The sequence below is a fragment of the Canis lupus genome, chromosome 5 (assembly GCF_011100685.1).
Source record: "Canis lupus familiaris isolate Mischka breed German Shepherd chromosome 5, alternate assembly UU_Cfam_GSD_1.0, whole genome shotgun sequence".
NCBI lineage: Eukaryota > Metazoa > Chordata > Mammalia > Carnivora > Canidae > Canis > Canis lupus.
The window spans coordinates 42,660,011-42,673,398 of record NC_049226.1 but is presented as its reverse complement, the minus strand read 5'-3'; the positions used below and the strand labels follow the sequence as shown (position 1 = coordinate 42,673,398).

Here is a 13,388-nt window from a genome sequence, read left to right as displayed (position 1 = left end):
GAATAGAATCCAGAAATAAACTCTCACATAAACAGTCAATTGATTTTCAACAGTCAAATATTTTTCCAAAATATTTCAATGGGGGAAAGGACAGTCTTCAATAAATGGTGCTGAGAAAACCACATGCAAAAGAGTGAAGTTGAACCCTTACCTTATAATATATACAAACATTAATTTAACATGCGTCAAAGACCTTAAGGCTAAAACTATAAAACTTTTGGAAGAAAACACGGGAAAATCTTCATGTATTGAATCTGGCAATGACACTTTTTTTTTTTAATTTTTATTTATTTGTGATAGTCACAGAGAGACAGAGAGAGAGAGGCAGAGACACAGGCAGAGGGAGAAGCAGGCTCCATGCACCGGGAGCCTGATGTGGGATTCGATCCCGGGTCTCCAGGATCGCGCCCTGGGCCAAAGGCAGGCGCCAAACCGCTGCGCCACCCAGGGATCCCTGGCAATGACACTTTTGATACAACTCTTAGATAAACTGGATTTCATCACAATTTAAAACTTCTGTGCATCAAGAGAGTGAAAAAACAGCTCACAGAATGGGAGCAAATATTTGCAAATCATATTTCTGATAAAGGATTAATATACTGAGACTCAAGAACCAAAACCAAAACAAGTCAAGTCAAAACTAAACAAAAGACTTGAATTGGCATTTCCCCCAATGACTTATAAGCATATAAAAATATTCAGTATCATTAGTCATTAGAGAAATTCAAATCAAAACTACAATGAGATACCACTTCATGCTCATTAAAATGGCTCTTATCAAAAAAGGGAAAATAACAACTGTTGGCAAAAATGTGGAGAAATTGGAGCCCACATGTATTGATTGTGAGAATGCAAAATGCTTCAATCCCTATAGAAAACAATTGATAATTCCTCAAAAAGTTAAATATAGAACTACCATTTGACCCAGCAACTCCACTCCTAGGAAGATATCCAAAGGAACTGAAAGCAGCAACTCAAACAGATACTTGCATACCAACGTTCACAGCAGCATTATTCACAAAAGCTACAAGGTGGAAAACCCACATGTCCATCTCTAGATGAAAGGAAAAGTTAAAAGTGCTATCTACATTGGAATATTATTCGGTTATGAAAATGAGTGAAGTACTGACATGTGCAGCAACATAGATGAACTTTCCAGACATTATACTAAAGGAAATAAACCAGCTACAAAGGGACAAACATAGTATGATTTCACTTACATGAGGTACCTAGAATAGGCAAGTTCATAGAGGCAGAAAGTAGACTAGAGGTTATCTGGGGCTGGGGGGAGGGTAAACTGAGACAATGAAAAATTTTAGGTATAGAGAGTGGTGATGGTTGCAAAACATTATGCGTGTATTTAACGCCACTGACTTGTGCACTTAAAAATACTAAATGGTAAATTTTATTATATATATCTTACCAGAAGGAAGAGGATAGTGGAACAGTGCTTCAAATTTATGATAGAAATGTTTTCAGTCTAGAACACTACATGTTATTAATCAAGTGTGGGGTTGAATAGAGATGTTATGAGAGGTGGGGCACCTGAGTGGTTCAGTTGGTTAAGCATCTGCCATTTGCTCAGGTCATGATCCCAGGGCCCTGGGGTTGAGCCCCAGGATCCCTGTTCAGTGGGGAGTCTGCTTCTCCCTCTCAGTCTGCCCCTCTCCTGCTCATGCTCTCTCACTCTCTCGCTCTCTCTCAAAAAAACATTTTTAAAAAAGATGTTATGAGAAATAAAAAGTCTGAAAACTTTTATCTTCTATCCATGCACCATTTCTTTTCTTTCTAATGGAGGATATGCTCCATCAAATGTAGGGAGTATACAAAACAATGGGGAGTCGGGGAGAAAGACAGGCTCCATCTCAGCAAAGAGGTGAATGTAGAAATTCTCAGAGTGATGATGAATGAAGTCTCTGGGGACAGCTGCCCATGAGCCTAGAGGGAATCCTATCCCAGCTAAAATAAAAGAAAAGAGGGAAAAAAGGTCTCCAATGGAAACATTGAAACAATAGACAAGTGAGTATGTCTGGCCAACTGACAGGCTGGGTTGGTCATGGAGCTGAGGATAAATTACTGATACATGCAGAGAAAACTGAGGCACTATCAACTCCAGGGAAATCATAGTACCTGTATGACTCAGCTGTGAATGAAATCCACATCATAAATGTGTGAGCAACTGTTAATAAATAACTCAAAGACTTTGTATTATGTCCAGCATCAAATAGTTTACTCATTTCTGTGAGCGGAGATAGTCATTCGAACACTGTCAATGAACAATGGCAATACCAGGACTTAAAAGAGAGAAAGGAGAAAAGGAAGAACAAAACCGTAGAGAGTTTTACATGTGTGGGCAAACTGATTAGCTGGTAGCAAAGAGCGCAGTCTATCCTTGAATACCTGGGTTGGCTAAGGGGATCCAAAAGAATTTCCTTTATTGATGGATTCTCTGGAAACCCTGGCAGCATCAGAGTGGGCAGATGTGCCAGGCTGTCTGGGCACACTGCTGGTCCTGCCACATCCACTGTGGGTCAGCCTTATTGTCTGCATCAGAGTCATTCACAGTTTCCACTGGTCTAACTAAGCATGGTGCTCTGTGAGACTGGGTGGAGGGGAGGTTGTGTGTATACAGAGGGTGATATAAGAACTGAGTTCTCGTCTTAGAAAGTGGGAAGTTAATTCATAATGTATAAAATTGAAACGTCCAGAACTAGCAGTGTATGTCTGCTAGTATTATATTTTGAGACTCTTCGAGAGTGAGCCCAGTGAAGCCGTCAGGCAGCCATGGCTGGGAACCACTGGACTGTATATCCTGGGCCTAGTGCTTCCTAGCGGTGTGAAGTTGGGTAGAACTTCATCTCCTTGAAACCCAGTGTCCTCATCTGTAAAATAGGAATGTTATTGCTTACTTCATAAGGCCATTATGAGCATTGCATGCATGGCAAGTGCTTTGCCTGCCATGGTACTGTGCAATTAGTAAAAGGTTAACCCCCTGAGCTTTGGCTTTATTAATACTGCCACTCCTTGCAATATAGAGTAATGTGCCGGCCAAGGCGTGGATGTGGGTCAAGGAAGAATAAAAAGGGCCAATCCTGCCACAAGGGCTTAAGACAACTCCATGTCTCTCTCCATGGTGGGGAGAGGGTCCTGTCCCCATGAAAAAGGAGCAGGATGAATGAAAGCCTTGGCTCCTCCTTCTTAATCTTCACAATTTTGCCAAGAAAATCTGTCAATGTGACTTGAAAAGAAAGGACAATAAAAGCTTCAAGACAGGAGCAATTTCTCATCCAATATTTGAGTAAACACAACATGAGATGGGAATTTTGAGCTAAGTTCTCATTGGTGGGGTGTGGTCAGGAGGGGATTCCAACATAAAGAGAAGGGGTGTGTGTCCTGGAGGAGGTCACAGCCTGACACCTGGGGCGCCCACGGGAGAATTGGGAATGGTCATTGGTGACCTTGCTGTTATTCACATGGCAAAGAAGGAAGAGGAGGTGGAGGAATTGAGGCGGTGAGAGAAGAGGACAAGAGAGGAGGAGACAAAGAAGGAAATAAGAAGGTGGCTTTTTGGGATCTCCGGGTGGCGCAGTGGTTTGGCGCCTGCCTTTGGCCCAGGGCGCGATCCTGGAGACCTGGGATCAAGTCCCACGTCGGGCTCCTGGTGCATGGAGCCTGCTTCTCCCTCTGCCTGTGTCTCTGCCTCTCTCACTGTGTGACTATCATAAATAAATAAAAATTAAAAAAAAAAAAAGAAGATGGCTTTTCACTTCAGTTAATTGTATGTGATTTCCTACCAGGCTTTTTTGCAATACTGAACAGCTCTGAGACTGACCCCTGCCAGCCCCCACCCCCACCCCAAACTACCTTCCAGAGATTCTGAGGCTGGTGAGCCCATCACCCCTGTGCTGGATCTAAGTCAGAACTAAACTAGGTCCTGGGAGTACAGTCAAGTAACTTTCTCAGTTTTGTGTTTATAAGAAGGGGACAACCGTCTCTACCCATTATAACTTTTGCCTCTCATTAGGTAGGTCATTTTGAAAATTGATTTGCCACAGTTCAGTGACAGAGAACAAGTGTGAAGGAACAAGTGCCTGTGGTGGGGAAAGCACAGCTCTGGGACACCACTGAATTCCCTTGGGAAAGGGCACGTTGGTTTTCCTTATCTGCAAAATGGAGGTTATAGGCTTTCCTCTGCAGAGAAAGTTCTCTCAAGGACATGTACATAACATACATGTAACTGGCCTGAGACTCGGCTGCCAAGTGATAGTTACGTATCTGGTATAAGTGATATAAAATATAATGGATTAATTATAGTCACAGTTATAATCATTTTAGAGTAATATAAAACCATGGAATCATTTATGATGATAGAATATTATTATTAATAATAATGATAGCATCATCAAAGCAGCTCTCCAGGACTGAGAACTGCTCCCACCATCTCATGCTCCCACCATCTCAATTTGTGGCTTAAGCATCATAATTTTCTAGAAACACTTGCCCGCAGAGCTGCCTTGTCCTCTAGCCTCTCCTTCTGAGCTGTTACATGTGCCTTCCTGGATGACCATGTGGCCTGAGCATGTCTACGTGGTGGTATTTCTGGTTTTGTACTTTACGTTTGAGGGTGTAGCCATTCTGTCTCCTTACACTGTCTCATTCATCTCTGAATCTGGTGCCTTCCAAAATACCGGGACATAGCAGGTCTTTAATAAATGCTCGTAAATGACCTGACACATCGTTGTCCTCCGTAAAGACTTGTGGAATGAAAAGCGGTCTCCATTTTTGAGTTATAGACAGCTGGGCTGGGACATATTTAAGTTTTACTCTGCCCCCTCCTCTGCCTGCATTTCCTTCATGCAAGTAGACTCAGGGCAGAGGTGTCCTGGTGTGGGGAGAGGGGAAAGCAAAAATCCTGGCTTTTGCTTTTAATACTTAGGGGAGAGGTTTCTTGGCAGAGACGAGGTAACTGGGGCCAGAAACCAGGAAGCACAGGAAATAATTTCCCCTATATTAAAAAAAAAAAAGGCAAATAGCCCAATCAAAGAGAAAATAAAATTTCTCACACTTTCAAGTGTGAGAAAGAATAAAATTACAAAAAGTTCTAGAGAAAAAATGATCTGATATTTCTTTGTAAACTTGGAGTATGAGAGGCCTAACTGTGACCCCATATCCAAAATCTGTAAAGACTGATAAACTATACTACAGAAAAAAAGCCCCTAAATGTGGCAAAAAATGCCTTCAAAGAAGTCTAAAGGGAAATGAAAAATGAGAACAAAACATTGCAGTTCATATCTATAAACAGAAGGGAAAAGGCCAGCTACTCAATAGAAAATTGAGCAAACACAATGAATAGACAGTTCTTAGACAGAGAAAAACATCATAAAGATGTCTGGTCTCATTCCTAAGAGATGGGTGAACTCAAACTATGTTGATACTATCTTCCCTCTAATAGACCTAAAAATCCAGAAGCTTAATAACACCTTCTATTAGCAGAGTAATGAGGAAACTGGCACTTTCATTCACTCTGAAAGGGGAGGAAATAGGGATAACCCTCGTGGAGGGCAAGCTGACAACATTTGTCAAAATTACTGATGCATTGATCAGTGATACAGTGATTAAACCCTGGGATTTATCCCAGAGTGTGAAATGATAAATTCTTTGCAGCAGTGTTTGTGATAGCAGAAGATTGGTGAAACCTCAAACGGCCATCAATAGAGGACCGATAAGTAAACTATAGTATGCTTATATATGGGACTATTGTGCATCTATAAAAAAAGAATTAGGAAGCTCTTTATATATTTCTATGGACAGAGCTCCAAGGTATATTATGTGGAAAAGCAAAAATAAAAACAAACAGGTACATAACAGTATGGCTCATTGAGACCCCTCCTGCCTTCCTTCCCTCCCTCCCTCCTTCCTTTTTTGCAAAAAGGGGGAAATTCAAATCTGTAAGTGTTGGCATATTCACAAAGAAACACTATAAAGAAACTTAAGAAACAAACAAACAAAAAAAGGTGTTTTAAATAAAATTCTTAGGAATAAATTTTTAAAAAGTGCAAAACTTGTACATTGAAAACTATAAAACCTTGTTAATAGAAATCTTAAAAGACCTAAACAAATGGAGAGACATCCCATGTTCATGGATTAAAGACTTAATATTGTTAAGATGGCAATATTCCCCAAATTTTTCTATAGAGTCAATGCAATCCTAGTAAAAAATCCCAGCTGGCTTTTCTGCAGAGTTTGACAAGCTGATCCTAAAATCATATGGAAATGCAAGAGACTCAGAAGAGCCAAAACAATCTCAAAAAAGAAAAACATAGTTGGAAGACTCACACTTTTCCATTTTAAAATTGACTATAAAGTAATAGTAAATAAGACAGGGTATTACTGGCATAAAGATAAGCATAGACAAATGGAATAGAACTCAGAGTTCACAAATAAAGCCCAATATTTATAGTCAATTGATGTTCAATAAGGATACCAAGACAATTCAATGGGAGAAAGGATCGTCTTTTCAACAAATAGTGCTGAGACAACAGGATAGCCATGTGTAGAAGAAAAAATTTGGACTCCTACCTATACAAAAGTTAACTCGCAGTGATCATAGATCTAAATGTAAGAGCTAAAATGACAAATTTAGATGAAAACAGGAGTTTCTTCATGACTTGGGGTTAGGAATGACACCAAATGCATAAGTGACAACAGAGAAGATTAAGAAATTAGACTTCATCAAAATTAAATACATTTGTGTTTCACAGAATACTATCAAGAAAATAAAAGGACAATCCACAGACTGGGAGGATATATTTGCAAACCATATATATGTTAAGGGATCCAGAATGTCTAAAGAATGCTTATAACTGAATATCGAAAAAACAATCCAATTTAAAAATAGGTTAAGGAATTAGACATCTTCCCAAAAAGATATGTGAATGGCTAATAAGAGCATGAAAAGATGCTCAACATCATTGGTCATTAGGGAAATGCAAATCAAAAGCACACTGAGATACCTACTAAGATGGCTATAATGAAAATGAAGGATAATGACAAGTGTTTGTGAAGATGTGGAGAAATTGGAATCCTCATATGTGAAACAAGATTATCAAATGGTACAGCTACTGCAGAGAACAGTTTGGTGGTTCCTCAAAATGTTAAGCATAGAATTAACATAAGACCCAAAATTCCACTCCCAAGAGAAATGAAAACATGTCCATCCAAATGCTTGACAGATATTCATGGCACCATCATTCATAATAGCCCCAAAGTAGAAACAACACAAATGTCCGTCAACTGATGAATGAATATATAAAATGTGCTATACCCATTAAATGGAATATTATTTGGCCATAAAAATGAGCAAAGTGCTGATAGATGCTACAACATGAAAGAACCTTAAAAACATCATGCTAAGAGGAAGAAGGTAGTTTGCAAAACACCGCATTTGATTTTTATAAAATTGTCCAAAGCAGGCAAATCTAGAGGCGCGTGGGTGGCTGACTCTTGATTTCAGCTCATGATCTCAAGGTCCTGGGCCCAAGCCCTGCATCGAGCTCCATGCTCAGCAGGGAATCTGCTTGGGATTCTCCTCCCTCTCACTCTGCCCCTCCCTCCACATTATAAACAAACAAAACAAAAACACAAGAAGATCTTTAGAGATAGAAAGCAGATTAGTGTTAGCTTAAGGCCAGGGGTAGGGGGAATGAAGTGTGTGGAAATGTTCTAAAATTAGATCATAGCGATGATTGCACAACTCTGTAAATATACTAAATGTGACATTGACGTGTACACTTTTATGACACGTAAATTATATGTCAGCAAATCTGTTTATTCCCAGAGAGGCAGGAACTGGGAAGGTAAGGACACTGAGGGAAGGAAGATTTCATATTATATACCTTTTTATATTTTCTGGGCTTCCAATGTAGACATGGAGAGCTTCCAAGACATTAATGATCGGAAGCCACCGAGCTGTGAGATCTGACGGGACATAGTTCCCAACTGGCCTGACGGCAGACACCCAACGGACCGGAGGGCACCGTATCTGCTCCCCACTCCTCCACCACCATCTGCATCTACATAAAATTCAAGAATCATTGTCCAGCCCCAAAGAGGGGCAGGAAAATCCTAAGACTGACACTGGCCAGGCATAATGGAAGCTTGAGAAAGTTCTGTTGCCATGTAGGGAAGAAGGGAAGAAGTCCTCTTGCACGCCTGCTTTTGCGGACCAGGCTCACACCCCCCACCTCCTGCACCTTGCACCCTGACCGGACAGCAGCCAGGAGGGATGACTGTGGGGCCTCTGCCTGTGAGTCCTCATGTGCTTGGCTTAATAGTTTCCATACCAAGAAGGACCTCTGTGGTCAACTTAGTTGGAAAAATGCCGGATTAAAGAAAGTCAAAGCTCTTTTAACTGCAGCCCCTCTCTCAACCTTTGACTCCTCAAGAGGGGTTCTGGCAGGGGGCAAAGCCCTTTTGAGGTTTTGGGGGACACCTGGTGGGGCAGAGGCTCCTCTTCATTGTAAAGCCGAGGAAACAGCCTGGCGAGGTGCAGAACCCTCCCAAGGTCACCCAGTGAGCCCGTGAACACCGGGAGCTAGGACTCCAGGCCAAGGCTGATTCTGCTATACTCGGCAGCCACGCTCGGTGCCCGGTCACAGTTCCGACCGAGTCCCGGCCTGTGGTCCTGGGGGCCTGGGCAGTTTCACCCTGAGTCAAGGGGGCCTCTGGTCTTGACTCTGAGCCCTTAGCTGGGGATATGTCTGAGGCCATGGTCACTGGATGAAGAAAGGAATCAGAGACTGACTCGTGGGGGACAGAGCAGCAGCCGGCAATGTGGGATCCCGGGCTGGGCCACCCAGGGCCCTGACAGCCCCTCTCATGTTTAGCCTTGGGTCCCCTCTGCACAGTGATGGACTTGGACTCATCTACTCCAGCAACCTGAGCTTCCTGGATTGTGCCTTCAAATGAATCTTTAAAACTCTCATAAAAATTCTACAGGCTAAGTAATCCAGGGTCTTCAATAAATATATAGCAGGGGGAAGAAAGGAGAGCAAATGGGGACTGTTCTAGATTAAAATATGTAATCAAAGGTATAACGTGGGTTGTGTTCAGATCCTGATTTGATCAAATCAGTTGGAAAAGACATTGATAAGACAGTTGGGAAGTCTTGACACTGACTGTTTATTTGGTAATACTAGGGGATCCTTCTTTTTTTAGTTGGTCAGGGCATGATGGTTAGTTTTTTGGCCTTTAAAGAGTTTTTTTAGAGATTAATGCTAAGGTACCCATGAATCAAACAATATGAAATTGGTTATTAGCTCTAAACTGATCCAGTGGGGCTGGAGGGGGAACATGGCAAGCACAGAAAATGTAAGGCCGGCCCTGTGTCGATAATTGCCAAAGCTGGGGGATGTATGCAGAAAGTGCATTAAACTCTCCTCTCCGCTTTGGCATTGACTTCAAAATAAAATACTTTTTAAAAAAATATTTATTTATTTATGATAGACATAGAGAGAGAGAGAGAAAGAGAGAGAGAGAGAGAGGCAGAGAGAGAAGCAGGCTCCACGCAGGGAGCCCGACGTGGGACTTGATCCCAGGACTTCAGGATCGCGCCCTGGGCCAAAGGCAGGCGCCAAACTGCTGAGCCACCCAGGGATCCCAAAATAAAATACTTTTAAACGCTCGGACCAACCTGGCTCAGGTGCCCTGACCAGCTTAGGAGTGGGGTTGGGGTTGTCTCAGATGGGACTCCCACCTATGTCCTGACCCTCCATCTTCCCGGCTCCTCTCCTGGAATGCGAGGTACAGATCCCCTAAAGCTCCCAGACTTGGGGCTCTCTACGTGCAGAGGCTTGGGGTGACCCCCAGACTGCTCGAGCTTACCCGTCTGCTGTGGGTGCTGTGCCCATCAAACCCCATTGAAGCTTGTGCCCCGGCCAAGCCCTCCTCGCCCCCACTCCCCCCCACTGGCCGCCTCCCCGACTACTCACTCCACTCCTCCTGGCCCGTCCGAGTCCGGCTGCCTCGCCTGCTCTGGCCCAAGCCACGCATTACTCAGGACGTTTATTATTAGCCTTAGATTTGATTAGTGCCTGAGCTGCACTTCCTGGGTTTTCCCCCCCCAACCTGTAGGATGTAAATCAGCGGCACCCCCACCCGCCCCTGCACCTGCGTGTTAGGAGCCGAGGTGGGCGGCCTGCGCCTACTCCGGAGTCCCCACCGGTGCTGTCTGCAGAGCCCCCACCACACACCGCCCGTCAGCACCCACAGAGCAAGGGAAAGGTTGGATTGGCTTTGGGAAGAGATGGAAACTGGTATGACCCCAATCTGGCCCCAACCCACCCCTTGGATGTGTCACACGCTCCAGGCTGCAGCCAGAGTGACCCAGGTCTCCAGCCTCCAGACAAGAGGCTTCCCAGGCCCTTCCCTCTTCTTGACAACCACTTCCTATTTCAGTGCTTGGTCATCTCTTCTTGATCTGCCTTCAGGCTCAGCCGAGGGGCCACCTCCTCCAGGAAGCTGTCCCTGACTGTCCCAGACCAGGTTAAATGCCCATTCTCTGTGTTTCCTAAGCCCTATCAAAGTACTCGAGAGGCTGACATCAGAGCAGGACACCCTGGATTGAATCTCAGCTTGGCCTCTGTGCCTCCATTTTCTCTTCTCATGAGTAAGTATAACGATAATACCTGCTCACAGTTAGCAGAAGGAAAGGAGAATGAAAGGAGTTACCCAGTTAAATCCTTAGCAGAAGTTATTGGCACATAGTAAGTTCTCAATAAACGATGAGGATCAGCGCCATAGCCCCCTTCCCACTATGGGAACTTGTTTTCCATGCCTTCCCAACTCCCCTGAAACCTCCACAGGATTAAGACTGGATTGAGACAGATTTAGAAGCCCATGGCATTGAGGAAGGAAACCTTGAGGGATCGGGTAGGTGGAGGGGAAGTGGGATGACATCCAGGGAGGAGTTACGGCAGGAGTGAGGGTGGAAAGGAGGGGAACAAAAGGCTGACCCGGATGATAGTGAACACAACCGGAGAGGAAATAGGGCTGGTAACCTAAAAACTGCTCAATCTCATGATCAAAGCGACACAAACAATGAAAAACGGATTTTCATCCACCAGGTTGGCACAATCTTCGAACTTGATAACAGGGAGATATGGGGGGTACCTAGGGAGATGCGATCTCTTGCCCTGCCAGAGGGAGGCTGTTGTTACTACCATTTTGGAGGGCAACCTGCCGGGTGCATTAAACTGTACAACATACACCTAACTCACAACCCCGACATTCTTCCCCGTGTACCACAGGTGCACAAGGATGTTCGCAGAGGCGTGGTTAATAATAGGGAGCATCTGGAAGCAACGTCCATGTCGATCCAGCGGAGGATGGCCGAGTGAGGTACACAGGTCACAACCAGGAATATTATGCAAAGGTTACAAAGAAGGGTTACAAGAAGGTTACAAAGATCAGTCTGGATCTGTAAGCAGTGACATGGAATGACTGTCAAGACAAACCATGATACCTTTTAGTAAAATAAAATCACAAATCGCATTTTCAGTGACACCATACATACGAACGTGATGCAGACAGACGACATCTGACAAGATGAGCATGGTGACAATGGTTGCCTCTGGGTAGGACAAGAGGGGACCAGATTTGGGGGTGATGGTCAAGAGGGACTTTAGCCCTACTTGTAATTTCTTAATGTTTACACAGAGAAGATACATCTGTATTACTTGTGCCAACAGCTAGGCAGGCGGGGTGGATTCGAGAGCCAGAGGCAATCATGGGTTCTGTTGCCAGGAACTTTCTGCCTGTGGAATCAGGGCAAGCCCAGAGTCACTGTTGGATGCCCTCAGTGCACTTCCCCCTTATCTTCTTCCCCGGAGCTGGGGCTCTCAGCACCTCACAGAGCAGCTGGCTCACAGGGGGTTAGTTCTGACCGTTGGAAAGCTGTCTCCATCTATTGAGCGGACTGTACCTTCCAGAAGCAGACCTGCTGGACTGACTGCTGGTCTCTGGAACCACACACATTGCCTTGCTCAATGAGATAGCACTTTTGAGTTTTAAAGCCAACAAAACAAAAGTTACACGTGAAACAAAAGTCAAACAGAATCAGATCTGACTCCCGGGGAGGCCAAGAACGGGATGGCAGGGTTTCCTAATGTCTCATTGCTGATCACAGCTTGCTAATGCTTTTGCTGGAACAGTCTTTACAAATAATGGATCTTATTTGCTTTCTATTTTCTTCATTTAAAAGTGCAATTTACGTGCAGTGAAATGCAAGAATTTGAAGTGTGCAGGTCAGTGAATAGTTTACAGATGTGCATACCCAGGTAATGCTACCCAGATCAAGACTGAGAACACTTGGGGCCCCCAGAAGCCCCCCTCCCTGCCTCTCCCAGCAGCCACCACATCACCCCAGAATCGCCCTCATTCTGACCTCTGTCCCCACAGATTCATGTTGTCTGTTCCTGACCGTATAAACAGGAACCTACAGATGGGATTATCCACTTCTTTCTTCTGGCTCCTTTCCGTTGTTACTAGATTTTATTAAACCAGACAGAGCAAAGCTGTGGGACATTTTGGCGGGGGGGCTTGCTTAGCCTCTGCAAGCCTCATTTTCTCCTGATCCAATGGATGAATGTTAAGCTCAAACAGGACAGCCCAGACCAAAGCATGTGTGATCTGTCCCCACCAGTGCCACACAATTGCAAGGAATTTTATTATTGTGGTACTGAGCTCAAATTTCATGACCTATGAAAATAGATTCCCTTCCTCCCTGGGCTCCCTCAGAACAGGTGCTGGAGGTTTCTGAACATCATTCTGAAACCAGCCCTCTCCGAGAGCTGTCTCCCCCAGGGGGGGACGCGGGATTCTAATTTTAAGTCCCCACATTTAAAGGGGACAGAAGAGTTCTGGGACCCAGAGTGAAGGCACCTTGTATACCTCCAGGTTTGGGAGCTGATTCATTCAAATAGGGTCACCTAAACAGTTAAAATGAGCACATGGTAAAGAAAAATTCAGTGTGAAAGGGACTATAGCAAAAAAGAAATTTTTCTCCTATCTAGATACTCTAGATGGCCCCTTTCCCTGTTCAAAGGTGGCAACTGTGACCAGATCTGGTTCACACAGGCTTCCGGCCAAGCCTTGACATTTACATGCATGCACACGTCGATAGATGATAGATTTTGCCCCATCCCCTCCACCCCCATACACAGTTTTTACACAATTACTTGTGCATACGGATTCAACACACTGTAAACATCTGGCTTTTTTTTTCACCCAATATATTCTATCAAGCTTTATCTTTTTATTTTTTTTAAGATTTTATTTATTTATTCATGAGACACACACACAGAGAGACAGAGACAGAGAGAGAGAGAGAG

The 13,388-nt window shown here is 44.0% G+C and overlaps 2 protein-coding genes across 6 annotated transcripts in view; one reads left to right on the top strand and one right to left on the bottom strand.

Moving 5' to 3' along the window:
* The window catches only part of TNFRSF13B (TNF receptor superfamily member 13B), a 35,048-nt gene extending 24,913 nt beyond the window's left edge, over window positions 1-10,135 (bottom strand). For 2 of the 5 annotated variants that reach the window (XM_038537139.1, XM_038537141.1), the window contains exon 1: window positions 9,990-10,129. In XM_038537139.1, the coding sequence (XP_038393067.1) occupies window positions 9,990-10,050 (61 nt within the window). In that variant the 5' untranslated portion in view covers window positions 10,051-10,129. Of the gene's footprint in view, window positions 1-7,895; window positions 8,073-9,989 lie in introns of all 5 variants that reach the window. The other 3 variants (XM_038537142.1, XM_038537143.1, XM_038537140.1) reach the window with 3 other exon arrangements.
* Window positions 1-11,550, top strand: part of USP22 (ubiquitin specific peptidase 22) — a 92,035-nt gene extending 80,485 nt beyond the window's left edge. Inside the window, exon 14 of the mRNA XM_038537137.1 lies at window positions 11,307-11,550. The gene's annotated coding sequence lies outside the window, so the exon portion shown is untranslated. The remainder of the gene's footprint in view (window positions 1-11,306) is intronic.
* Window positions 11,551-13,388: the final 1,838 nt, after the last annotated feature.